This window comes from Triticum aestivum, chromosome 3B (assembly GCF_018294505.1).
Source record: "Triticum aestivum cultivar Chinese Spring chromosome 3B, IWGSC CS RefSeq v2.1, whole genome shotgun sequence".
In the NCBI taxonomy this organism is placed as follows: Eukaryota; Viridiplantae; Streptophyta; class Magnoliopsida; order Poales; family Poaceae; genus Triticum; species Triticum aestivum.
This window is the reverse complement of record NC_057801.1, coordinates 659,296,300-659,322,553: the sequence shown is the minus strand read 5'-3', so window position 1 is coordinate 659,322,553 and position 26,254 is coordinate 659,296,300. Positions and strand designations below refer to the sequence as shown.

General features: G+C 46.1%; 2 protein-coding genes across 6 annotated transcripts; both read left to right on the top strand.

The window, feature by feature from the left end:
- Positions 1-2,613: 2,613 nt before the first annotated feature.
- Positions 2,614-6,502, top strand: LOC100037659 (uricase). The gene is made up of 8 exons (XM_044495100.1): positions 2,614-2,968; positions 3,070-3,162; positions 3,271-3,346; positions 4,627-4,736; positions 5,199-5,290; positions 5,656-5,829; positions 5,942-6,035; positions 6,148-6,502. The coding sequence occupies exons 1-8, from the start codon at positions 2,768-2,770 to the stop codon at positions 6,229-6,231; spliced, it is 924 nt and encodes a 307-aa protein (XP_044351035.1). The 5' UTR covers positions 2,614-2,767; the 3' UTR covers positions 6,232-6,502.
- Positions 6,503-19,220: 12,718 nt separating this feature from the next.
- On the top strand, positions 19,221-25,711 carry LOC123071521 (serine/threonine-protein kinase Nek5). Of its 5 annotated transcripts, none has more exons than XM_044495097.1 (15): positions 19,221-19,539; positions 19,861-20,062; positions 20,142-20,208; positions 20,297-20,362; positions 20,450-20,496; positions 20,591-20,636; positions 20,726-20,806; positions 20,889-20,931; positions 21,033-21,082; positions 21,185-21,266; positions 21,389-21,438; positions 22,565-22,638; positions 23,106-23,157; positions 23,251-23,907; positions 23,989-25,711. In XM_044495097.1, the coding sequence occupies exons 2-15, from the start codon at positions 19,953-19,955 to the stop codon at positions 25,438-25,440; spliced, it is 2,877 nt and encodes a 958-aa protein (XP_044351032.1). In that variant the 5' UTR covers positions 19,221-19,539; positions 19,861-19,952; the 3' UTR covers positions 25,441-25,711. The 5 variants fall into 5 exon arrangements, with proteins under 5 accessions (XP_044351032.1, XP_044351033.1, XP_044351031.1 ...); XM_044495098.1 differs by having other exon boundaries at positions 19,221-19,544; XM_044495096.1 differs by having other exon boundaries at positions 19,221-19,588.
- The last annotated feature ends 543 nt before the right edge of the window (positions 25,712-26,254 follow it).

The window sequence follows — 26,254 nt, the reverse complement described above, 5'->3', positions numbered from 1 at the left end:
CGCTCATAAATTCTTAATAAATCCAAAAGGTTGTTTCATGGAGTTTCAGGACTTTTGGAGTTGTGCAGAATAGGTTTCCAATGTTTGCTCCTTTTCCAGCCAGAATTCCAGCTGTCGGCATTCCCCCTCTTTATGGTAAATCTTGTAAAATAAGAGAGAATAGCCATAAATATTGAGATATAAATTGTAATGACAGCCCATAATGCAATAAATATTGATATAAAAGTATGATGCAAAATGGACGTATCATGTACTTCAACCCTAGGTTGAATATCAACATTTTGTTGACTTGCATTTACTTTTTGATGATTCTCATTCCCCTTGGACGCTTCTGCAAAGCCTTGTCCTTTGTGTCCAAATTCTTCCCCCTCTTAGGTGGCTGAGTAGATCTATGGGTCACATCCACTCTTTCTGGCACATTCATAGCGGGAACATTTGATTTTGTGACACCTTTATAATAAGTAAATGCATCTGGCAGATTATTTGCAATTTTTTTGCAAATTTATAATCTTCTAAACCTCGAGTTCAGACTCATTCGTACGTGGATCTAAGGACTGGATGCCTTTCACATCCCAATCTATTTCTCAGAATTCTTTGTGGTTATTCTCTCCCCCTATTGTCAGGAAATTGTCCTCGTCAAAAATGCAATCAACGTACCGGGATGTAAACAAATCTCCTGTCAGGGGTTCCAGGTACTTAATGATTGACGGAGAATTGTACCCCACATAGATCCCCATTCATCTATGAGGGCCCATTGATGTACGTTGCGGTGGTGAGATCGGTACATATACCGCGCACCCGAATTGCCGCAGATGGGAAATACTTGGCTGGTTTCCACGTACTAACTGCAATGGGGAGACCGTATGATATGCAGTTGGTCGAATTCTTATCAATTCTGCAACATGTAAAACTGCATGACCCCAACATGAAGCTGGAAGATTACTATTCTGCAGGAGCGGTCTTGCTATCAACTTGATCCTCTTGATAAGTGATTCCGCAAGACCATTTTGGGTATGTACATAAGGTACTGAGTGCTCCACAGAAATGCCCAAAGCTATGCAGTAATCATTAAATGCTTGTGAACTAAATTCCGCAGCATTATCCATTCTGATGGTTTTTATCATATGCTCAGGATGATTTGCTCTCAATTTAATGATCTGAGCAATTAGCTTTGCAAAAGCATGGTTCCTTGTTGACAGTAGACACACATTTGACCATCTTGTTGATTCATCAATTAGGACCATGAAATATCTGAATAGTCCAGATAACGGTTGTATTGGACCACAAATATCTTCTTGAATGCGTTTAAGGAAATTAAGCGGCTCATCTTTTAATTTCACATAAAATGGCCTTGTGATCAATTTCCTAGTTGCACATGCTCTGCATACAAAATCCGATGATTTTGGAAACTTTCTATCCGTTATGTTGTGTCCAACAGAATCATCAATAATTTTTTTTATCATCCCAATACCAGGATGGCCCAGACGATCATGCCAAATATTGAACTTATCAAGATTCTGAAAAACTATCTTGTACGCCATATGCGTATTTGGTTTAATGTATGTATAATACAACCCAGAAGATAGAAAAGGCAAATTCTCAAGGACTTTCTTTCAAAATCCCTTTTGCTGAGTTATGAGTAGGCATTCAGTCTGACTCTCTTCATTAGTTTCCACATGGAAACCATTTTTTCGGATATTCTTAAAACTCAGCAAGGTATGAGTAGAATTTGGATGCAGTAGAGCATCCCGAATTACCAATTTAGTACCCATAGGGAGTGTAATTGTAGCTTGACCAGAACCAACAATTATCGTGTCTCGACCAGCAATTGTCATGACACTTCCATTACTCTTCTCGAGTGTCTGGAAATACTTTATCTCCCTAAGTATCGTGTTAGTAGAGGCACTATCCACTAAACACATTTTCTCCTCTATTGTATTATTCCTTGAAGTTTGTTCCAAGTCTTTCTCCGGCGAGTTCTTGTGCTTGTGTGGCGTGTCTCTCTCACTGGATGTGTGTGCGTGATAACGTGTGAAGAAACAGTGCAATGAACATTAAACACTAATGTCGATCGATTGCGATGATGTACAAATTTATACCCCTGAAAGAGGCGTGTTGCACAGACGCGATGTTCACAACACAGGAGATGGGATTGAGGGGCGTGTCCGTTACAATAGGACGCGACCCATCTGGAAAGAAAACCGCACCATTAATTAAACTAATTAACTAATCCTAACTGATGTGCCGCGGCTGCTACGCGGAAACAGTGGGCTGCAGCTGCTCTACTGAAACAGTGTGCAGGCAGCGGTTTATCCTTGGCATGCTACGTGTATAGCAGCTTTTTTTTTGCACCGACGTGTATACCAGCTTCGGTCAGCCACTTGGACAAATAGACACGCACCGATTTGGCAGTACGGTATATAATATGTATTCCCATTTGTACTTGGGCAACAAATACACGGAGCAACATGGACAGGGCAATAAATGACGAAGCGGCCCATTGTATTGTACCATAGCAAAACCTCGACGGTGTCAGAGGCGGACGTATCGGCTCGATCCCCTCCGAGGTGGCAACACACGGCCGACGAACGAGAGTGACACCGCGACGGGCATCTCCCTCGCCGACTGCGCGCGGTCCCCACATCCCCGCTCCCTCTCTACAAAAGAAGCAGTAGCACTCCCGTGCGCGTCACTTCCACGACCGATCGATCCCACCTCGCGCATCCGCATCCGCATCCACCCTTCAGCGCAGATCGGATCCCCACCCATGGCCGGGCGCTTCGACCTCCAGGGCAGGCACGGCAAGTCCCGCGTCCGGGTCTCCCGCGTCTGGCGCCGCCCCGCCGAGGCCGGCGGCCACCTCTTCGTCGAGTGGAGCGTCGCCGTCAGCGTCGTCTCCGACTGCCTCCCCTCCTACACCTCCGACGACAACTCCGCCATCGTCGCCACCGACTCCATCAAGAACACCGTGCGCCCACCTTCCCTTCCCTTCTCTCTGCCCGGCGATGCTCCCCGGTCAGTCTCGGTCCTGGTCCCTTGATCCGCTGTGCCTTTCGCTTGCTTGATCAGGTGTATGTGAAGGCCAAGGAGTGCACGGAGGTGGTGTCCATGGAGGAATTCGCGGTCATCCTCGGGAGGCATTTCACCTCACTGTACTCGCAGGTAGGGAATGGTGGGGATGGGAATTTTTCCCAGCCATTTATGGTCTGTGTTCTGTTGTATAAAAGCAGTGGAGCCCGGCCATTTATGAAAGTGTTCTTGTTCGAGCAGGTCTCAGAGGCTACAGTGACAATCGTGGAGCGCCCGTGGGAGCGTGTGGCTGTGGACGGGAAGCCCCATTCGCATGGTGAGAAGAATTCTATCGCTTACTCTTGCTGTTTACTTGTGCCGCGGTAAGCAAAATGTGCTTTCATGATGCCATAATAAGTTTCATTCAAATGGAAGCCAAGTCAGGAGGGCCACACCCCCCAGCGTTACTTAACAATACCAGATTATATTACAGACATTCCAATTAGCGGCTGAGTATGTAAAAGCAGAGATCAGACGCCAGGGATTACACATCCCTGAATTGCCAAACTTGCCTACAATCTATATGAAAGAAGTAGCATAAAACAATGTGACAAATGCTCCATCCCCCACTCTTGTTTCAGTGGTCACCTGCCATAGAAGTTCTGAACCATTTTGAACGAAATGCTCATCCGCCTCTTCTTGTAGGTCAGCACGGTATTGGATCCATGCGCAAATAGGATGAATTGCATCTATTCTAGTAGGACATTAGGATTTATGATAAAATTATGTTTCGTATGTTTCTTCCACATTTCTGAACAATCTGTCGTTCATTATGAACAGTTTTTTAGCTACAGTCTATGCATTGAAAAGCATTGTAAAGATCAACAAGCAGTAGCAGTTGAAGTAAAGCTAGAGAAAAGGAATGTTAGACACTGAAAGCCCTTGGCAATTTATATTTATCAACAACTCAGCCAACTAGGTAGACTATGTTGGCAGGTGCCAGCAAACATCATGTCGCTTTTATCTAGCATGAAGATGCGCAATCATCATTTAACTGTTTTTTGCCAAACATATACTTGATACTGAATATTTAAGTAGTGACATGCACAGTTTTGCATGTTGTTTGGAAATCCCTCTTCCAACTAGTGAAATGTATTTCATTATTATTAGAGAACAGAACCAAATGGGACTTGGCCAATAAGTTAAATACCAGAGCCACTCAATCTTTAAGCATGCAGTTACTATTGGTCAAAAATAGTTTTCCTATCGTGCTCTCAAATAATTTCACATCATTATCATTGTGATTGCAAGTTGGATAGTGCGGAGCATAAACAGTACCCTTACCTGCATGTCTTCCATTTTCTCCTTAAAATTTAGATTCCTGGTAGATCCACTGATAGTCAAAAAGGAGAATTATGATAATCGAGCAGACTGTTTCTTATCAACTACTTGCTGATTTATTTTTTGTTTTGACAAATAACTTTCTCACATTTATTGTGATACATATTTGCATTTATATAGCTTCTATTGCAAATTGCGACGGTAAAGGAAAACAGTCCCTCCCTGACGAATTATTTTAGAGTTATCTGATAACTTAGGCAATGGACTTCTTTGCAGGGTTCAAACTTGGTTCTGAAAAGCACACCACTGAGGTCAACGTGAAGAAGTCTGGAAGCCTGCTTATAAATTCTGGGATACAAGGATACTCCCTGCTAAAGACAACTCAGGTGTTTATTTCACTTATTTGTCTTGGTCCTCATGCCACCATCCCAAAGAAATGCACTTCTGCATATTTCTCCAACTCTGGTTGAGTTTGCTAGTCGCAGTACATAGTTGAATAAGTTATGAGTTCTGATATGATAGAGATTTAAAGGAGATTATTAAGTAGGAAGATATATGTAGCCTTACCAGAAGTTTTTCCAATAGTTGATGAGATATGAGGTAGTCCTTGTAGAAGACCGTTGAAATAGGAATGGACATGCTAGAGCTATTTCAATATGTCATGTATTCATGCTTTTGGGGATCGAATGCAACATGTCAGCAGGCAGGAATTTTGTTAGATGTAGTGTTACCTAAGCAAAATAATTTAACTAGTTTTAGCTGAAGCGGAACTGTTTTACTTTAGTATTACATAAATAGGCTGCAGGTGCAAGTAATAAATACTAAATTCTCATCACTATCTATCTCAGTCTGGATTTGAAGGATTTGTGAGGGACCGCTACACTCTTCTTCCTGAAACAAGAGAAAGAATTGTAGCAACAGAAGTAACTGCTTGGTGGAGGTTTGGGCACTCTTTCCCATCTGCCTGAAATGTTCTCTTATCCACAATTCTGATATCAGTGAACCCTTTTATGATTGTCAATAGTAGTTCTTAGATTCAAGGCAATAAATCAAGTGTACTAAGCATTACCATAATAACTTCTCTATTGCTGTTGGTCTTGGATGAGCATAATTCTTTACAAATACTGTTGCCAGATCTTTTGGGCTTTCAAGCTAATATGAGCTACCATGCACACACACACACACACACAAAGCTAATATGAGCTCATGTTCCAAGTCATGATTCATGATTTCGTAGTCTTTTAAATGACAAACTTGCCATAATCCATCCAATTGATTACCATCATGCTTTCTCTTTTGTTTCAGGTATCCGTTCGAGCATATTTCCCAGCTTCCGTCAAAGCCATTTTGCTTCACACAAAGATACCAGGATGTAAAGAAAGTTCTCGCAGACACATTCTTTGGTCCACCTGATGTTGGTGTATATAGCCCATCAGTGCAGAATACATTATACCTCATGGCTAGGGAAGTTCTTACCAGGTTTGCAGCTTTTTGAGATTTGGCCATTATTTTCTTACCGGCTGTAGCTTTTTGTCAGCCGTATTTAGCCCCTACTTTTATGTATGCCTGAACATATGATGTCAACTCCCAGGTTCCCAGACATAGCATCTGTTCAGCTTAGGATGCCAAACCTCCACTTTATTCCCGTGAACCTAGGGGGCAAAGAAAATCCAGGATTGGTGAAGGTGAGAACAATGGGTACAACATTTGTTTGTCCTGTTTTCAGAATATTAATACTTGGTAGTCCAAAAACGTTCTTGAGGTATATATATTTAACCGAGTCATTTCTATGTACAGTTTGCTGATGATGTGTACATGCCGACTGACGAACCACATGGAACCATCGAAGCAACGTTGAGCCGCGCCAACTCAAAGCTGTAATTTCACTCCATGCTTGTGGCCAGGCTCATGATTTGGTTTGGTTTCTTGAAGATCACAGTCGCAAATAAACAAAGTGTTAGGGGGGAAGCTAGCACAACCCCTTGCAAAAGGGAAAAAGGACGTAAACTTTGCATATGTATTCAGCTAATTGACTTGTACATGGCTAGCTAGAGTTCCCCCATCGTAAATTTTACTGTTGTACAGAACCTTCAGTGTTCGTTGTCTCCACAATGCTATAATATAGCCTGTTTTTTCTTTTCTTTTTGAGAAATAGAACTTCTCGACAGATTGTGTCTGCATTAGACAGTAAAGGCCGTGTTACACAAAACTATCGCATGGGCCATGAATATGGGCCACAGTAGACAAAATGAGGAATGGAAAAAAATCGATTTTCAAAGCTTGACACCGAACCCAGCTTCTCAGATGTAATGATTGAGACTACTTCCTCCGTTCTGAATTACTTGTTGCAGAAATTGATTTATCTAGACATATTTTCAGTTCTAGATACATTCATTTTTGCGACAAGTAATTTGTGATGGAGGGAGTATTTTTTCTAGGATTTTTTTAAGTTCTCCAAGCACAAATCACATTGATATCTACTGCTACCAGAGATACAAACTTGCATGAAATTCTTTCTCGCAAATAAAAAAACTTGCACGAGATTCAAATACAAGAGTATTTGAAAATTGTGGAAAATTTTGAACATCCACGACATATGTGTCTGTAATCCTACAAATTTCAATAAAAACAGAAATTCAACATGTCACATCAAAAGATAAAAGCCGTGGCATCCGACCATGTTTGTCACACAATCAAGGTCAATTAGCTCAATAGATTCATCATGAACTATATTTTATAATATTGATAAAGATGTTTGACTTAGAACAAATTTAGAACCACAAGGATTTTGGGATGAATGAGATATTTTTATTTTTTTAGTATGAAGGAGGTATTAATTTGTCGCACAACGATACAATATTACTTCTAGGCTGATCATGTTTTTGTATCAGACACTAAAGGCCACATACAGGAAAACTACCGTATGGGCCATGAATGTGGGCTAAACTGCATGGTGGCTCGCTTTGTCAAAAGAAAAGGAAAATATTTTTTTCTCAAAATAAAACGAAAATTTCCCCTAAAAAAGGATTTTCAAAGCTTGACCAGTAGCTTTGAGTCTACGCAGCAAGTTAAGAAAGCACAATTGCTGAAGGACACTAGCCTAACTCTTCCCTCCTCCACAAGAAAAGCTCTTCTCCTTTCGTCGGCGTCGTCGCCGGTCCGCCCCATCAACGATGGCCTCAATGCCATGGGCATGTGGAGGATCTCGACCCCCCGCCGGCGGGAGGGACCCCGTTCTTATTCTTGTTAGGTTATGCGTATTGGTTGAGGCTGTGTGACGGCGGCGATGTCCCTCAGTAGGAATAAACCCACATTCTATCCCCGTTTCGATGGTGCGTCTAACATTGTCGGAGGGCGTGTGGAGGTTTGTCTCTATCGGATCTCGCGGGATTCGGTCGGTGTTGGTCTTTGATGGATTTGTTTGGATTCGGTCTTTGATCGTCTTCGTTTGGGTGTTTACATATTTGATCCTTCTAACTATGACTTTTTTCGTCGGTGATCGTTGCTACTCTGGTGCGTTGGTCATATGTGGCCTAACATGATGACATGATGACTTTCGACTATCTACTACAACAAGATTTGTCTGGCTCTGCCAGTACTTGTAGTCGTCGCTAGGTGGTCCACGGATATGGTTATAATTTTTTACCTCTGTTGTTTTTCGTACTACCATGATTGAAGATGAATAGATAGAAGTTTCTTGGAGAAAAAAAAAGCACAATTGCTTCGTCTTTGCGGACGTCAACAGGGCAACACAACTGGCAAATCTAGCCTTTTTTTTCTTCTCTAAAAACATCTGAGGTGCTCGGGCGCGGAGCTCAAGTACAGTGACCGATGTGTACATGCATCATGATTGATTCCTCGGGAATGGACAAGAGCGTTCTCCTGCTGTGCACTCGAGAAGTCGAGGAGAGTCGATCGATAATACTACTCAAGATAGGGAGTAGTACAAAGAGGAAACAGAGCATGGCCAGTTTCACCAAGGCGGCTGGCTTCCCCCCACATGGCCACATGCCAAAGCGTCGTCGATGATACCGATGCGTGCGGAAAATTTGTCCTCCGGCCACCTAACAGACCTCCACCTGCCGATCGACCGATGGAGAGCAATAACTCGGAGGGCCGCAGGATAAGCGAAGGTCGCTGCGCACGGGGGGAGGGGAGGGGGAGCCCTCGATCGCTGCCGCCGATCGACGAGCCGTGGACCACCGCGCGTTTCCACGCCAACGATCGCCGGTGGCCCACCCAGCCCAATCATGGGCGCCGCGCCGTGCGGTGCGTGCGGCCGGTCGCTGGCTGGTCATCGACGTTTACAGCAAGAGGACGCGTCACCGCCGCCCCATCCATCTCTCTCCCTTGATCAAATCCCGAAGCCGCATCTTCTTGGATTTGCCGTGAAGACGACGAGATGCTACGTCACCGCGTGAACTGGGCACGCGTCCCCGTCCGTCCTGGCGATGCCTGTGGACTGGGCGCGCGCACATGGCGCCCCACACATGGACGTGGACATGGCATGGCAGCCTGGCGCCTTTGATGGATCCCCGCTGGCTCCGAGCTGGCTGGATACGGTACGGCGGACGGAGGTATTGCGTGTATCCTTCTTGCGCTGGGGGCTGGGTGGGGCACATGGCGGACGGAGATGCTCTTCTGACCGGCGATGTAGTACGCTTGACCAGCAGCCATTGGTCTTGGTCCCCAACCCCAACCCAGCGGTAGCACTGCCTGCTCTCCCCGCATCATCATGGACTACCATCGGAACCCACAATTTTTTTCTATTTCTGTTGCAAGTTGTAACTACTGTAGATTGCACAGTACTGCAGAGAAAGTGGTTTAGAACTTTGGATTAGCGCAGAGGCTGCTATCGATCCGAGTGGGCTTGCTACAGGATAGACCTGTACTACCAGCGATAATTAGGAGACATCAATAGGCCAGGAAACTTATTTCAGACGTGCCAACTGTTAGGTAGACCGTAGCACCTTACCTAATAGCATCTCCAATAGACGCGCAACGCGCAGTGCGCTAAAAAACAGTATACAACGCCGGAATCGTCAGCTTTTGCGCGTCGCGGTGCACTGGCTCCAGCGGCCGCTGCAAAATATAGCGTGCCCGAGCCGCTCCAACAGACACGGTAAACTGCAGCGCGCGCGAGCAGCCGGCCCTTGTCATATATTGCATTTTGGAGACAATATGATGATATTTCAAATATCAAAACAAGACATGGCATAGTTTAAAATCACCCAAACAAGTTCATGACATAAAAGTTCAAATTCATGCCCCATAACATCATCCAACCAAGTTCAAAATCCGAACCAAGTTTATGACATAAAAGTTCACACAAACGAATGGCACCTCAACAATCATGCCTCGTCCTCGTCTTCATCCTTCTCTTCCTCCGATTCATCATCCTCATCCGAAGATGATTCTTCCTCCTCCTCTTCATTGTCGCGCGCCGCATCATCATGTGGAGCTCGAAAGGTGTTGGCAAGATCTTCAACAGCATTATGCGAAGGTGTGTGACGGGCACACCGGAAGACATTCCACCCATGCCGCCCGGAGGTGCTCCCATGCCTCCCATGAGAGACGCAAAACTCATGCCTCCTATGGTAGCTCCGAAGCCACCCATGTCTCCCATGGCCCCCATGGTAGCTCCGAAGCCACCCATGCTGCCCATGGTAGCTCTGAAGCCACTGATGCCTCCCATGCCGCCCATGCCACCGCCACCCATGCCAACCATGGCTCTCTTTTGGACCAAGACTTCTTCACAGGCAAGATTGACGTACCCCTTTTGCTTCTTATCGAGGGTAGATGTGTCCATGAAGAACAAGTACTTCTCCCATTCCAACAACCTAGTTCGCTCCTCCATGGCCAATTTCTTCTCCTTCAATGCCACCTTCCTCTCCTCGGCCGCCACCCTCCTCTCCCCGGCCGCTGCATCTTGGTTCATTGGCATCTTCCTCACCTCGTTCGCTTCCTTTCTTGCCTTCATAATAGCTTCCATAACATTTTTAGCTCGTCATCTTCTTTCCTCTTCTTCTTTTCTTTTCCGTCTTTCTTGCATTCATCCGGTCTTTTTGGCTTGGAGTACGAAATCGAGTTTGGTGTAGGGCTTCTCTTGTCATCATCACTTGATGCCTCCTCCTCATCATCATCCAAATCAATAGTTCGCTTGCGTTTGTCGCTCTCCTCATCATCGACACCATCACGGGGCTTCCATTTCTCACCATCCTTCAATTTTTCATAGCAATGAGGCAAGGTAAATGGTCTCCCTTTCTTGATCTTGCCTTTCTTGGTCTTCTTCTGCTCTCATTGGAATAAGTTTTGTGCAATAGTGAGCTACAAACAAAAGAACAAGTTAGCACTTGAAACACCAAGAAGAAGCATGATGAACATGGAAGAATCATGAAAGAAATGACACTTACCCTATCTCTATCATTGGTGCCACTTGGGTTCAACGAGTCAACCGCCTTAAGTGCGGCCGCCCACCTTTGACAATCTCGGTTGATTGTCGACAACCGGGAGCAAAGAGATCTTCCGGAGCGGTCAATTCCACTTTTGTTGTGTAGATCAAAGCGCTCCTTCATCCGGAGTCAGTATGCATCTCTACTTTGATCCCCTCCAACGGAGGGATCCCTCGACACTTGCAACCAAATATTGCATAGCAAGATGTCTTCGTCCATGGTGTAGTTGCCCCCTCTTTCTTTTGGTGCAACGACGATGCCCTCACCATCTTCATCCACCCCAAACTCATGATCATCGAAATGCATCTCATTGGTTTGAGACCAATGAGAATTGTTGGAGCCAACACCCATAGTTGACATATATGCCTCCTCATTGAAATTACAAAGTATATACAACAAAGCAAATAAGCTATCGATATGTATGCATTCAAAAAACAACAACAAAAAGTTGACGAAATTTTACCTCGTGGGCATTTCATCGAACACCTTGTGCGTGTCGGCCGCCGGCTCAACAAGTGAGCTCGCCGGCGCTTCGGTTGCCACCGCGTCTGTCGCACGCCCTGCAAGCTTCTTCTTCGGCCACCTAGAGGAGCCGTCCACCGCCTTGTTCTTCTTCGTGGGCACCTTGCCCTTCTTCGCCCGTGCCGCATTTGGGAGCTTCGAGAGGGGGGCATGTGGCTTCACGACGGGCGCCGGCGCGACGCAACCCGCCGCCGAGGTCATCCGTGGCGGCATGAGAAGGCCGCGCGCGATGCCGGTGCTCGGAGGAGCACCCGCAGAGGCGAAGCCAAACCTCCCCGTGCTAGGGTTTGCGGCGGCGGAGTGGCCGCGGGTGTAGGAAGGGGTGAGGGGGATGCCGGTGCGTCCGTCCATCAGGCGAATTCATCGGGGCAGCGCGGGTGGGGCGAAAGCGGCGTGGCAGAGAAGGTACGGCGCGGGCTTTCGAGTGTGCAGCGCGCGGGAGCGGGCGCAGCAAATAAACGACGTGCGATGGCGTTTCGGACCGCGCGCTGAACTACTTATGCCGCGTGCGTGGTTATTGCGCCTCCGCTTGACCTTCCGGAGCGGTTGCGCGCGCGCTAAAAACCTGAAATTTCCAGCGCAGCGCTTATATAGCGCGGCTGTTGGAGATACTCTAAGCAGGGCAACATATTACCATAGACTTACAACAGCTCGCACAGTGTGCCCCTCGAAGAAAACTACTCACTCCGTTCATACATATAAGGTCTAGTTTGGCAACACAATTTTTTTAAAATGTAGTAATTTAAAACCTCAGTTTTTCAATGTGTGGACAATGAATACTTCGGTTTCCAAAGTTGGTAGTTTTTTTTCTGTTTTGGCAAAACAGTCTATGCGTTTGGCAAGTGCTATTTTGCCATAGTTTTGACACATTGCACCAATCTCAGCTACAATCAGTTAGATCATGATCTGTGTGTAGAAACACCCGCCCAATGCAAACATCCATGCTCTTGCCGCATAGAACTGACAACTAGCTAGCTTTTAGCCTGCTGTGTACGAGTGTGCTCCAACCACGAATTGATCTACTCCACGAGCGAGCTTCGTTCGAGTCATGTGTAATGGGCAGACATCGACCGGATATAAGGGTACAAGATCACTAGAAAAGTAACATGTGCCCAGCCGCCGCCCGTAAAGAACTAATCATCAAACTGAAACACTAATAATCAGAAGATAGATTGAACTTCGTTTAACGGATATACGTACAGCATATTGAGGAGTCGAAGGAGGCTGAGCGCTCCCCCAGTTTCTTTCGTCTCAGTCTAGAAAAAAGAGGTCGGGGCCTCTTTTTTAGATACATAAAAAAAATTGCAGTATGAGAGATACCAGGATATTCTAAACTGGAGTATTTGTTTCATCCAAACATCTCAAAGTATTTTATACCAAAGTTTTTTAAGAAATCACGGTATTCTAGAAAAACAGCAAAAATACTTTGCATCCAAACACACTCTAAGATGTTCTAATTATTTCTCAATCAGATATATATAGACACATTTTAGTTTGTGTTTGTTTACTCATCTCATATTTGTGAACAGATGGAGTATTAGAAATCCAGATTATTCATGTTACGAACGATCACACCTTTCGTGTTTTACCTAGAGTACCCCGTAACCTTAGCCGCCACACAATCTGCGTCCTCGTCGGTTGATTCCATTGGCCCCCCTCACTTTGACAGGTGGTTTCGATTTCGGTGCGTGGAGGGGGGGGGGGGGCTTTTCGTGTCCTCGTTTTGTTTGTTCGGGCAGTGGGTGTGACGAAATAAGTACCTATAGCTCCATTTTGCCGTGGTGGCATTGGTTTCGGCGTCACGGGGTGCATGAGGGTCGGTTCTCCCAGTTCACATTCGTCGGTGTGGGAAAGAGCCGTCAATCATGATGCTTCTGTATTGGTTTGTGGTGGCGCAGGTGGTGTCGTCAATACAATTCTAAGAGCCCCTTTCGGGCCCGACGTAGGGTTGAGTCTCCACATTCGGTCTTTGCCTTCTTTCCAAGTCGACGCTCTTGAAAATTTAGTTATCGGCTATAACAACTCTTTGGCTCTGGTGATGCGAAGAAGGTGCGGCATCGAGATAGGCTCATGGTGGGCCTGCCAGATTCGCCTTGGACGATCTTTGTTTTGGTCAAGAGCGTTCTTTTCTTTGCGCGGGGGGGGGGGGGGGGGGGGGGGGGGGGTGGGTCGGAAGTGTTCTTGTAAGGCTCAGACTTAGTTAGCATGACTCTTGACTTTGAAAATTAAAATTATTCATGTCATAGTAACTGATTCTTTTTTCCTCGTACGTTTAGGTATGAACTGAATCACCCCATCGATCTCGCTGGGTTCATGCTTGGTCGTCCCTCTGTTTTCTTGAACAAATAGTGTGGTGCACACAGTGCAAGCTTTCTCATGTATTATGATTTTTCTTTTGAGGATAGTTGCTGGGTGAAGGTTGCACCATCATTCTCTGACCTCGTTTTTAAAATGGGTGCCAAGTGTTCCGAGTTTCCGGTATGAAAGTGGGCAACTTACAAAAGAACCAGGCATCTCCTTTTTTGTTAGAATTTTTTTTAAAGGAAATAAAATGATTTAGGCATCTTGCTTTGCTATCGACCCCGACGGTACACCCACCCTCAGATACGAATACGATTCGTACAGTATTCAATTCAAACTAGCATCAGCAAGTTAGTTCTAGCAATGAGGAGATCAGAAAGCTAAAGAGCTCAGGAAAGATCACCATGGAACTGCAGCATTTAGCTTATGCTAGTTACCTTCAAAAGATGACCATCCTGATCATTGCAATGATACGAATTCTGTGCCACGATACTTGCCCAACCATTAACTAAGATCATAGTGCTAGATGCTTAAGCACTACCTGAGGCACGCCCTCTCATCAAGGGCCTCCGCTTTTCGGTTTGGAGAGAAGAAGCACCGGGCACTGAACCTGTGGTGTCCAGAGACCTACTTCCATGATGACTCCGAGGACTAGAAAAAACCTTTGCTGGGGCCATGATTGTGTATGTCTTCAACGTCGATCATTGTTTAGGTTCAGCACAACATTCATGGGGACGCTTTATCACAAACAAAACCTACCATGACAACATGATCACTGGTGGTCAGTGCCATTTTTGTTTAAGATGGAGGTAATGGCGTAATGGTCCTGAAGACCTGAACTACCGGCAATGGACAATGGAGGAGTCCATGTCTTTTGGTTTTACCATGGGAAGTATAGAGTATAGCTAAAGCCTACCATGACAGCTTGTCTTGTCCATCTTGGACTTAACCTGATAAACAAGAGTGAATAGCAAAAAACTACCACATTACGGGCTATCGTTTCAAAAAACTACCGCTTTTCTTAATTTTTAAAAAACTACCGCTTTTCTTAATTTTTTAAAAAACTACCACAAAAATGGTGGGCTGTTCCAAAAAACCCAAGTGACTGAACCATTAAGTTTTAAATGAAATTATGACAGCTCGGGTCCACTCGTCAGGTTGACCGTTATCTTTGACCGTTAGGTTGACCATTGACATGTTATGACAGGTAGGGTTCAAATATTTTTGACATGCAATCAGGTCCCTACAATGAAAACTAAAAGCAATCAAGCCCCTGAAAAAAATATAAAGCAATCGGGTCCCTGAAAGAAAAAAAAGAAGCAATCGGGTCCTCGCTGGCGAGCTCCTCGCCGGAGCCGGCCAGCACCACGCCGGCGAGCTCGTCGCCAGGGCCGGCCAGCAACACGCCTGGAGAAGATGGCTGCTGGCTGCGACAGCCATGGCCGGCGGGAATCAGCAGCGGCAGCGGGCTGGAACCGGCCGTGCTGCTTGGCTGCTCCCCGCCCGTGCTCGAGCTGTCCGGCGGCGCGGAGCTCCTCCTCCTCCTCTCTGCTGGGCGGATCTAGGCAGAGCCGCGTCCAGCCGGCGTGGAGCTGTCTGGCGACGCAAAGCTAAGCTAGGCGCGTCCTTGTGGCGTCCGGCGGCGCGGAGCTAAGCAGGCGGCGGGGCGGAGCTCCTTCACCTCCTCTCTGCGGCGGCGCGGAGCGTAGCAGGAGACGGCGGCGTGGGTGCTGCCATGGAGTACGAGCTCAACTCCGACCACCAGCGGGCCGCTCTGAGCTGCCCATCCGCCGCCCTCTTCCCATCTTCGTGTCCATAGCATGGTGGTGGCCGGCCCAGGTGGCGGTGGCCGTGGCTGTGCCTGGTGTGGTGCTGACTGCGGCAGCCCGTGATGGTGCCCAGCAATGGCTCGGGAGAGTGATAGGGAAGAAGAGGGAGAGAAGGAAGATAAGGGTGAGAGAGAGAGTACTTACATGTGGGATCCAAATGTAAGTTAATGGTCAAACAAACAGTCAACTAACGGTTTGTTTAGGAGCGGGCCCGACCTGTCATAAACTGGATTATTTCCCAATTGCTTGGTCATTTGGGCTTTTTGGAACAGCCCATCACTTTTGTGGTAGTTTTTTGAAAGATTAAAAAAAACGGTAGTTTTTTGAAACGATAGCCTGTAATGTGATAGTTTTTTGCTATATACTCAATGGACAACCTGCCACACCTGCCCCTGGTCACAGGGGCCCACTTGTCATCAACTTGGGTGGAGGGCTCGAGCGCTACACAGCTGGTGAATCAGCTGAGCTATTTGCTTCGGCTGCCATCACTGTGCTGACGACTCTTCTTCTCCATTGAATGGATATCACGCTCGTCGTCCATGGAAATTTAATCCCACAGTGTCAGGAGCAGTAACTACATCTCCAGTACTCAATCATGTGAACTCTGAACGTGGTCAAGAACAAGAAAGCCAAGGAGCAAAATCATGGCATATTCCCGTGTTCTTGTTCTCGATCGCTACCTCGAAGGAATTCAAGCTCGGGTGTCGGTGTGGCACAGACGTATGGAGGAGAGCCATCAGCAGCAGTAACCAGCAGTTGCCATTAGGAAGAAGACGGTCCTACAGCCATTCAATAACGGAGTACTACCCACTAACCTGTTGGACAGATGATGATTAAGAAAGGTGGTGCATTAGCCTGAACCTAACCAGGTTTACCTATGCTATGGATTGCTTGGGTGCATCTATCTATCCCGAGTGAACACCGCGTCGCCCCCCGCGTGGCGGCCGGGAGGCTCCCAGATCCCATCGCCGGTCTCCACCTCTCCTCCTCCTCCTTCCTCGCCGTCGCCCAAGGGCACGGCCAGGCGAAGCCTTGCCGTTGCCGGCGGCAGCGGGGACTTGTGGTCCTCCCGCTCCTATGGGGCTGGCGCGGGCCGGCGCCCCCAGGCCGGACGCCATGGCGGGTGGTGGCGGCGCTTCGGCGGTTCTCTTCCCCCGCGGCAGGAGGCTTCATGGTCTGGTGCGTCGCGGTCGCCAGGGATGGCGGCGGCGTGACCAGATGGGTTCGCGGCGGCATGGCCGGATCTGGGTCCAGGCGTGGGCCTTGGTCACTGGATTGTTGTCGGCGTAGTGGTGGGTGCCGCTCGTCGGTAGCTGGGCGGATCCGCAGAGATTCTTCCCTTGTCTGGTCCTTGACAGCACGGGCAACTCCAGGGGAAACCCTAGATCTCCTTGGGATTGAGCGATGGCGGTGCTTTTGCATCGTAACCCCTCTTCACGGTATCGTTTTGGAGCTTACTCCGGTTGAAGGGATCAGCGACGCTGGCGGCGCACGTCTGGTGGAGCAACTGCCGACGAAAATCGCGTCGACTACGGTCATGGCGGACGATGGCGGCGTCTTAGATGTTGTTCCCTTGTCGAGGCATCGTCGTTGCAGTTTGCTTCATCAGGCTCGGGATGCTCCGGGAAACCCTAAATCTGGGTCTCCCGGATCGGACGATGATGGCGTTCTTAGTAGCGCTTTCCCTCATTGGGGCATCGTTTTGGAGCAAGTGATGGCTGAAGGTGACAAGAGGAGAGTGGTGCTTCATCACACACATTGATGGTGTCGGATCTCGATGGCACGACGCTCTGGAGATTAGGCGTCTGATGTGTGATGATGGACTCGCGCCGGAGGTCGACGCTGTCTGGTGTCGTGGTGGCGCCGGCGGCAGCTAGACCGGGCAAGGTTCATGCAGCAGTACAACTCTGAAGATGGATTGGTGGCAGGTGACTACGGCGGCCTCATACCCGGCAGGCGTCTTGGTTGAGGAGCACGCCGGACTGGTGGGTGCCCATACCCGGCAGGCGTCATGGTTGGGACCTCAGGTCTTAGATGTTAGGTATGGCTGCGAGGTCTGTTTGATATTAGACCCAGACTATGAGTATCCCTTCATCATTTGGATAGGAGTAGCGACACTTTTGTTGCCTAGACAGTGGTTCCAGGAAGGCCACCGCCGGATACCCGGTCGGTTCTCCTTTATCTCAGACCATCCTGAGCACCCGCCTGAGCTCCACAGAAGCACCCTTTCCCTCCGGCTGAAGCACCCTCTTTGCCACACCGATGAGTGGCACATCCGGACATAGGGAAGATATGGGGGAAGAACATGCCTCCGGGGCTACCGGCAGTCCGGTTATTCCGGGTTGTCGGACATGGGGAAGACAAGTTGCGGTCGGCCATAGACTAGTACAGTGTATCCGTCTCGTGGGAGTGGAGCTCCGCGTGACTGTACGTACACATGGTTTTAACTTTTTAGTTGAAAATATGTTCAAAATGTAATCGTTCTCGTCCGGCTTGTATAAAATCCGTCATGTTTGTACAAAGTCCGGTCGTGTTTGCATGATTTCATGCAGTTTGTTAAAAAGGAGTTTGAAATATATGCGACTAGCGTTGGATGTAAACCTCCCGCATCCATGTTCGTGGACTGCCCCCCCTATCCTCGAACGGATGCGGGAGAATTTTTACGGGTTACCGTTGAAGATGTGCTAAAAAAGGAATAGCTCTTGCCTACGATGCACACAACCATAATTCAAACCTAAAGATAGGATCGCTTCTCGTCAGCATTCGTCTACGCGTACCACCAGGTATTTGGTGGCAAGAAACAAAAGCTTGTTTGGAATTGTATAAAGCCACAGTGCCGCAGACCGACCATACCAACCAACCAAGAACGAAGACGTTGGCCTTGTTTGGATACTCTAACACAGTTAGAGTTAGAGTTATTTGCTAACCCACTCTAATCCAAATAAGCACCTCTCCACCGAGATAGTTGAGTTAGATGGAATTAACTCACTTAACCCTCCCTGTTTGAATACTTTTGGGTTATTTGAGCGCCCAACTAACCCAAACTAGCTCTAACTCCATGATCCAAACAGGACCGTTGAACCATCACCTCACCATCCTCTCCTCTTGCCATTAATAGGCCCTCTTTTTTCTCGACCGCAACAGGATAAGTTTTTATCGGCTCCTTTTGGATCGCCAAAGTGTTCCCGCGAAGCCAAAAAGCATCATTCACACGCACGCGAAACTAAAGAAAGAGGAACCGTCAGGAAATGTGTGGGTGCTTTGGCTGCACATAGCAAGCGAGACGTGCGGTGCGGATTTATAAATCATCGGGCACGGGCACGGGCACGAAACACATCGTGATGTGACCTCCAAATCTAATCATGCTCCATGATATATATCAGGCCCTCAATTAATTTGTAACACTACGTGGTGTGTAGCAGTCTAGACCATAATTTGACGACGACGATTTAAAAATCTGGTGGAAATGAAGAATTGGGTGCGGGATGACGGAAACCGCTTTCGGTTTGGACATCAAATCAGTACGGATATTTGGGGTTAATGCTGATGAGAGCGATTAATTCGCTATTATGTCGTCATTAGTACAAACATAAATAAACTGTTGCAAATTAGGCGTACCACTGTACTCTAGCAATAAACTGTTGTAAATAAACATAAATAATCTACACTAATTAAGTGTTAATCCCTCTTCACTAATCACTACTGGCGGCCATGGCGTCGTATATAAGCAGGCGCTCCCACTTCCCCCATTTGACGATTTAAATAACCGAAAGCACACCACAACAAACAAACAAAGAGGAGAGAGAGAAGCAAGAGCGAAGCCAACAGGCAACAGTAATCAGAATCCCAAACCGGAGGGGGCGGCGTAGCAGCCGAGACCGCAGGAGCACCGAGAGCTCGGACGCGGCCGGCGTGGGAGGGCATAGGCGTCGGCGACGAGACGACACGCCGCTACGCCCCGCCCTATCCCGCCGCCGGCGGATTCGGCCGGAATCGGAGCCCAGCCGCCGCCGCCGGGGAGCGGCCGCAGCGTGGCCGGAGCAGTCCCCGCCCGTGCCGGCCAATGCCGGCGTAGCGGTGCCGCCGTAAGGTCCCTGTCTGTCCCGGCCAGTGGCGGTTGGTGCCAACTGCGCGGTAGTACAGTTGCCCAACTTCTCGCTTTTCCGCGTGAAAATGGCTTTCTACTCTTTTTCCTGTGCCAAGTACAGCCGCTAAACTCCGCCCACGGACTTGTGTGCCCAGATGATAGTATGTGACTAGCTGTTTACTGTTTCTTCTCTAATTTTAATTAGGTGCTAGGATTTCCCTTGCAAAATACAGAAACAAATAGGGGTTTGATCAATTCGAACGCAAGGCGTGCGCTGATCTTGGCTGATTTATGCTTGTTTATTTATATGTTTTTGCAGAAATCGCCTAGGACGTGGAGCTGATCGGAACTGTGTCGTGTACAAGATATGTGCATTAGAGATTGAATTTTGCGGTGGCAGTTGTGTTCAAGATGCTGGGCACCATGGAGTCACGGATGGATCAATACGAGATTATGGAGCAGATTGGCCGTGGCGCCTTTGGTGCCGCCATTCTGGTGAACCACAAGACCGAGAAAAAAAAGTATGATGCAGGATTGCTTCTATTTTTACTATTTTACTGAACCTTAAAGAAAGGTGATTGATATATGATTGATTTGCAGGTATGTGCTGAAGAAAATCCGGCTCGCGAGGCAAACAGAGCGCTGCCGCAAGTCTGCTCATCAAGAGGTTAGTGAAGCACCACAAACTGTAAGGCTTTACTGGTTCATCGATTAGTATCGATTTCAGGAACTGACACATGAAAGAAAAATTGCAGATGGCCCTTATTGCCCGCCTTCAACATCCTTACACTGTTGAATTCAAGGAGGCATGGGTTGAGAAGGTTTGTTCTCTAGGAGCATGCATACATCTGCCTTTTGTTTTGTTAGTTACATCTTTCCTCTGGCTTACTCTGTGCGAGTGACTACAGGGTTGCTACGTTTGCATTGTGACGGGGTACTGCGAAGGTGGCGATGTGTGAGTGTAATTTACAGATAGTGGGAGTCTGGGAGATTATGTTTTGTTGTTCACTTCCTGTTGACTCTTTGTTTTGCTGTGTTCTTTCTGGTAGGGCTGAACTGATGAAAAAGGCAAATGGGACATACTTCCCAGAAGAGGTTATTACGATTTTTTTTCAACTCCTTTTGTTTCATGCTTTAGGTAAGCAATATTCAGAAGTGTGCTAACTGTTGTGAACAACCATCAGAAACTGCTGAGATGGTTTGCTCAATTGGCTCTAGCTGTTGACTACTTGCATTCGAACTATGTTTTGCACCGGGACCTCAAGGTAAGTGACAAACAGGGATGATGCTGTCATTTAGTTCATCAAGCAACCAGTAATATATAGCATGTCCTTGTCCTTTCTGCAGTGCTCAAACATATTTCTCACAAAAGATCATGACATCCGTCTTGGTTAGTGCCTCACATTGACTCAAATAACTCTTATCTATTATTACGTCTGCACTCTGCAATGCTTCATTGCTGGAGTTTAAATATCTCTAGTTTACTTGTAGGGGATTTTGGCCTTGCTAAGACCTTAAAGGCAGATGATCTAACATCTTCGGTAAACTTCTCTGTGATATCCTTCTATCTCATATACAGATACTGATTAATCATGTTCTGTTTTATTCCCTGAATCTAATATGTTAGCATGATGCTTTCTTAGGTTGTTGGGACACCAAATTACATGTGCCCAGAGCTTCTTACCGACATTCCTTATGGATTCAAGTCAGACATATGGTCTCTTGGTAACTACCTACTTTTATGGAGATACTTTAGGAAATTTATGCCATTTGGCTTTATTTATAAACCTTGTTTCTAAAAAGCAATGTCATATAGCCTAGTTTTTAACTGGTATATATCTGTACAGGATGTTGTATGTATGAGATGGCTGCTCATCGACCTGCTTTCAAGGCTTTTGTGAGTTCTTATCAGCTCATGTTCTTATATCACTACGATCTCCTACCTAGCAGTAATTATATTTCCATGGATTTTACATAGCTTGTAATCAATGCTACATAGCTTGTAGTATTTAGAAAGTGCCTGCCGACTCCCCATAGAAGGATAAGATTTACTAGAATACTTCAAAAAAGCATGTAGTTGCTATCAACAAACAGAATGGAACATATAGAAAACCTCAAGTGCACTTTCTTGTGGCATTACAAATGGCCACGAACCCAATGTAAGGACCGTATGGCTTCCAGCCTCTTTTATTAGTAGGGAAAGAGTGATCATTGGTAGCTTCCATTTGAGAGGTTGTGGCATTTGCATCGGCATTGAATAATTTGTCCCTTCTATTAAGAAGACCTCCCGGCCATGAGGCTTATCCAGGGATTGTTTTTTATTTGCATTCACGCCTTTTAGAAAGAGCCGCTAAATTAAATTCTCTTTTAGGCGAAGGAAGTATGACCCCACTTCTATTCACATTCATTGAAGTCAGCTAAGGAAAACCACTCGACAATTAAGAAGCACTGATGTCTTCATTCTGTGTAGAACTCTTCGCAATATCGACTTTTGTGTGTGTGTGTGAGTGTGTGCGCGCACGTGTGCAATTTTCATGCACATGTCTAACATTGTGCTATAAGAGAAGGATGGGTTTCTTTCCATATTCATACCATACTGAAACATACTTATCCACGATCCATCCAGGAAATTCATTTCTGGATTTATGTGAATGATGCAGATCTTTTGTCTTGTTGACCTTCAAAAATATGTTTGAAGAGGTCTACTGCTCTCTCTTAAGTATGAATATTTTGCTTTTACGCAGATCCATGTTTACTTAAACTAACTCGAAGTCAAGATTTCTTTGGAAAAAATGATGCTGATTATTAGTTTCCCTGCACGGTATTTTTGTCGAATTGCTGGACTGTAGTATCTGTTCCATTTTTTCTCTTAAATGTTCATACAGTCAACACAGTTTACCATTATGATGGCGTAATTGGTTTCCCTTAAATGTTCATACTAGTGAATACAGTTTACCATTGTGATGGCGTTATTGGTTTCGAAATCGTAAAAGCTTACTTGTGCTTAAATTTGCTCCTTTCAGGATATGGCTGGACTGATAAGCAAAATAAATCGCTCCTCCATTGGCCCTATACCTACTTGCTACTCTCCATCTATGTAAGTGCACCTTCATGCTACATATACTCCATCTGTTCCTAAATATAAGTTCTTTTAGAGATTTCAATGCGGACTACATACGGATGTATATAGACGTATTTTAGAGTGTAGGTTTGTTCGTTTTGCTCCGTATGTAGTAAAAAGACTTATATTTAGGAACGGAGGGAGTTGTAGGCATGCATGGAAGTCTGGTACTCTGGTTTTCCTTATCACTCTTGTTTAAAGTAATTTCAGACTTCTATTGTCATATCTGTTGTTGTCATATTATGGACCATTCTATCCTCTCTAAACCTACCATTTAATTCTTAGATACGTTGTCTTTCAACTTCTTCAAAGTCAAGCGATGTCTGCTGGAAAATGCAGCACGTTTTATCCCATTACAAAACATCATTGTTCTATTGTCATATTTTGATGAGCTTCCTAGTCCATTGTTAGCTAAAAGGTTCCCCTTTGGCCGTTGCTTGCAGGAAAACGCTTATCAAAAGCATGTTGAGGAAGAATCCTGAACACCGGCCTACTGTAAGTTACTATGCGCATAGAATCTCACTACAATCCCTGTTTACCAAATTTACTCGATTCTGACATTAATTATTTATTACTATTTGTAAACAGGCATCTGATATTCTGAAAAATCCATATCTGCAACCTTATGTTGATCAGCACCGCGCATTTACCGCTGTACCGCATCCCATGCGATCACCAGGGAAATCCATTACCAGTTCACGGAGCAGTCGGAGGAGCATGTCTGGGAGCCAATGTAGCAGCATTTCTGGCACTGGCAGTGATTTGGACAGTATACAATCAAGTGAAAGAAACACGTCAGGGCTAGCTACAAGTTCCAACAACACCACCATTGGTACTGAAGGTGCTGAAGCTACTGATGATGCGTCAGTTAAAACATGTTCAACACCACGTGATCTTAAAAGCCATAAGGACATTGATAGTCCTGAACTGGAGAGACAAGACTCACCTAAATCCATACATGTTGATCAGCGTCCCAAATACGGGAGTAAGCAGCCAAAAATCATCAAGAAGATACTAACAACTCTAAGAGAGGAGACTAGTAAGCTCAGGGTAAACAATTCACCTTTGAGAGCTAGCCGTGTAAAGCTACATTCACCTAGTCACAGAGAGCTCTTGTCTGATGATTCAGAGCATAACAGTGTTTCCTCCAGTGTAAAATCTAGTGAAGTGACGCCACATGCACCAGCAAAGGTCAACCGTGATACTGTGAAACACATACAAGCATCTCCTCCCCTGAAGCATTTGGTGAGGAATGAGGATTAATCATTTCTTTGTGCTGAATCACCTTTTTTTTGTTGCTAATTTTCTTCTGATCCTGTCATGCAGTCGCCAATTGTTGAACATTCTCCAAAAATTAAGGTCAAAGCGGATGAGCCGCAGCAGCTAGACCCTACCAAGCAGACAATTGAAGATGTTGATGCTGCTGAAGGGAAGGTCAAGAATAGGGTTCTACTCAGTTTTAGTAGACGCACCAGCTTCCCTCCCCGTAGACAAATGGGAGCAGAGAGTCCACAGCACACTGGGACAAAACGAGCTCACAGTAAGGTCACCATAGAGCATGCAAAAAGCCCTTCTCGACCTGTCCATAGTCCAAAAAATGCTTTTACTGAGCTTCCAGGTGTTCTAATGGCTCCTCCAAGCCCCCTGGGGGGTAATCAAATGAAAGTTGGCAATTCACAGGCGGAATGTGCTCCACCCAGAGATGTAGCAACCAAAGAAGTTAGCAGTGCTTGCTCCAGTTCCATGATTGATTATGCTGACAGCACCAAGCAGTCTGAACCATCTGAACCTGATTCACTAACCCACTTGGATTCATCTTGCAAATGCTCAACCCTGGACACTGCCATACAAAAGCATGATCAAACTGATATGCCAAGCTCAGAGCTCAACACCACCAATTTGCAGAAGAGTATGGCTAGTAATGATGATAGTAGTGTAAGCTCAGCCTTGGACCCATCTGTTGATACAAATGTGCAAGAATTTATTTGCAAGGATGATATTCCCTGCAGTAAGATGGTGCAGAGCACTCCCACTATCACTGTACAGAGTGAGGAAGATAAGTTCACAGTACAAGAACTGCTCTCATCAGTACCATACATTGCTCCTGATGCTTCAGCAACTAAAACAATTGCATTGGACAAAGGATCCAATTCCGTCAATCATTCATCAGAGATATCACCAGTTCCTTGTTTGAGTCCTCCAGTTGAGGACATTATACATGTCATAAGGCCCAGCGGTTTCAGCGTCAGTGATGAGCCGGCAGTAGGGAATGCTGAAATGGAAGCCCAAAGCAGAGATGTTGGCGAACTTTGCGATGTTATAAAAGAAGAAGTGGATGTGAGAAGCATCACACCAAGCCTTATACCTTGCGGACTTATTGGTTCTGCCGCTGTGAAGCCCAACATTTCAGAAGATAATACTATCGGTCCGAAACTCGCCAATTCAGATGTGGCAAAATTGCCCGCCATCCCAGAAGCAAATTCTACTTCTCCGGAGACCAACGGTGCGTTTAAGGAGGAGGCGACCCCAGCAAAGGAAATACTGGCAACCTCAGCAAAGGAAATGCTTGATGTCAAGTCCTTCAGGCAACGGTCTGAGGCTCTTGAAGGGCTCTTGGAGCTTTCTGCCGATCTCCTGGAAAACAACAGGTTGGAGGAGCTTGCGGTGGTTCTGAGGCCGTTCGGGAAGGCTAAGGTGTCCCCGCGAGAAACGGCGATCTGGTTGGCCAGAAGTTTTCAAGGGATGATGAATGATGAAGCGAGTCGCAGCTCAACGTGAGTGCCCGTAACATTAACCTTTTTCTTTTCTTATTTATGCCCTGAAATATCGAAATCTGTAAAGTTTGACCACCTCAGGCCCCCTCATTTCACGTGCTATATGTATATTAGTCCCATGTTTGTGTGATAGTGGTTCCCAGTTGTATACGGTACATTCTGTAAATAGCCTAGACTTGTAAACGGAAATAAGACATGTAAAAAATAATGTTAAATCTGCATACCAAGGTATGCATATTGAAGGCCCACTATTTATCTACTATCTGTTTATCAAACTTGCTTGTCACACTTGCCACGCGATTAAAGGCCCACTATTTATCTACTCCCTCCGTCCGGAAATACTTGTCATCAAAATGGATAAAAGTGGATGGATCTAAACGTATTTTAGTTCTAAATACATCTCTTTTTATCTATTTTGATAACAAGTATTTTTGGACGGAGGGAGTATCTGTTTATCAAACTTGCTCGGATTCGAGAGGGTGTGTTTGTTATGCTTGCTGTCAAGTATATTCTGCTTGTGGACAACTCTTGTCCCACCCCACACAGTAGCAGCGCAAACTAATTATCCAGTCAGCAAGCTTCGGTTGCTGCATCTCACACTCTGATTCCTATTCCTGATGTTTATCACTTGTCGTTGCTCCATTTCATCCACGCTTATCAATTTCCAAGTAGTTGGGCTAGACTTCGCTGCGTACTTCCACGGTTGTACCCTCTGTCCTTCTTGTCCGTGCTGCCGGAGTTTCTTAGGCATCTCCTGTCGTCGTGCACTTAAAACAGCTGTACTGCAGCTACGAGCCTTGAAGGTCTCGTCGGATTCT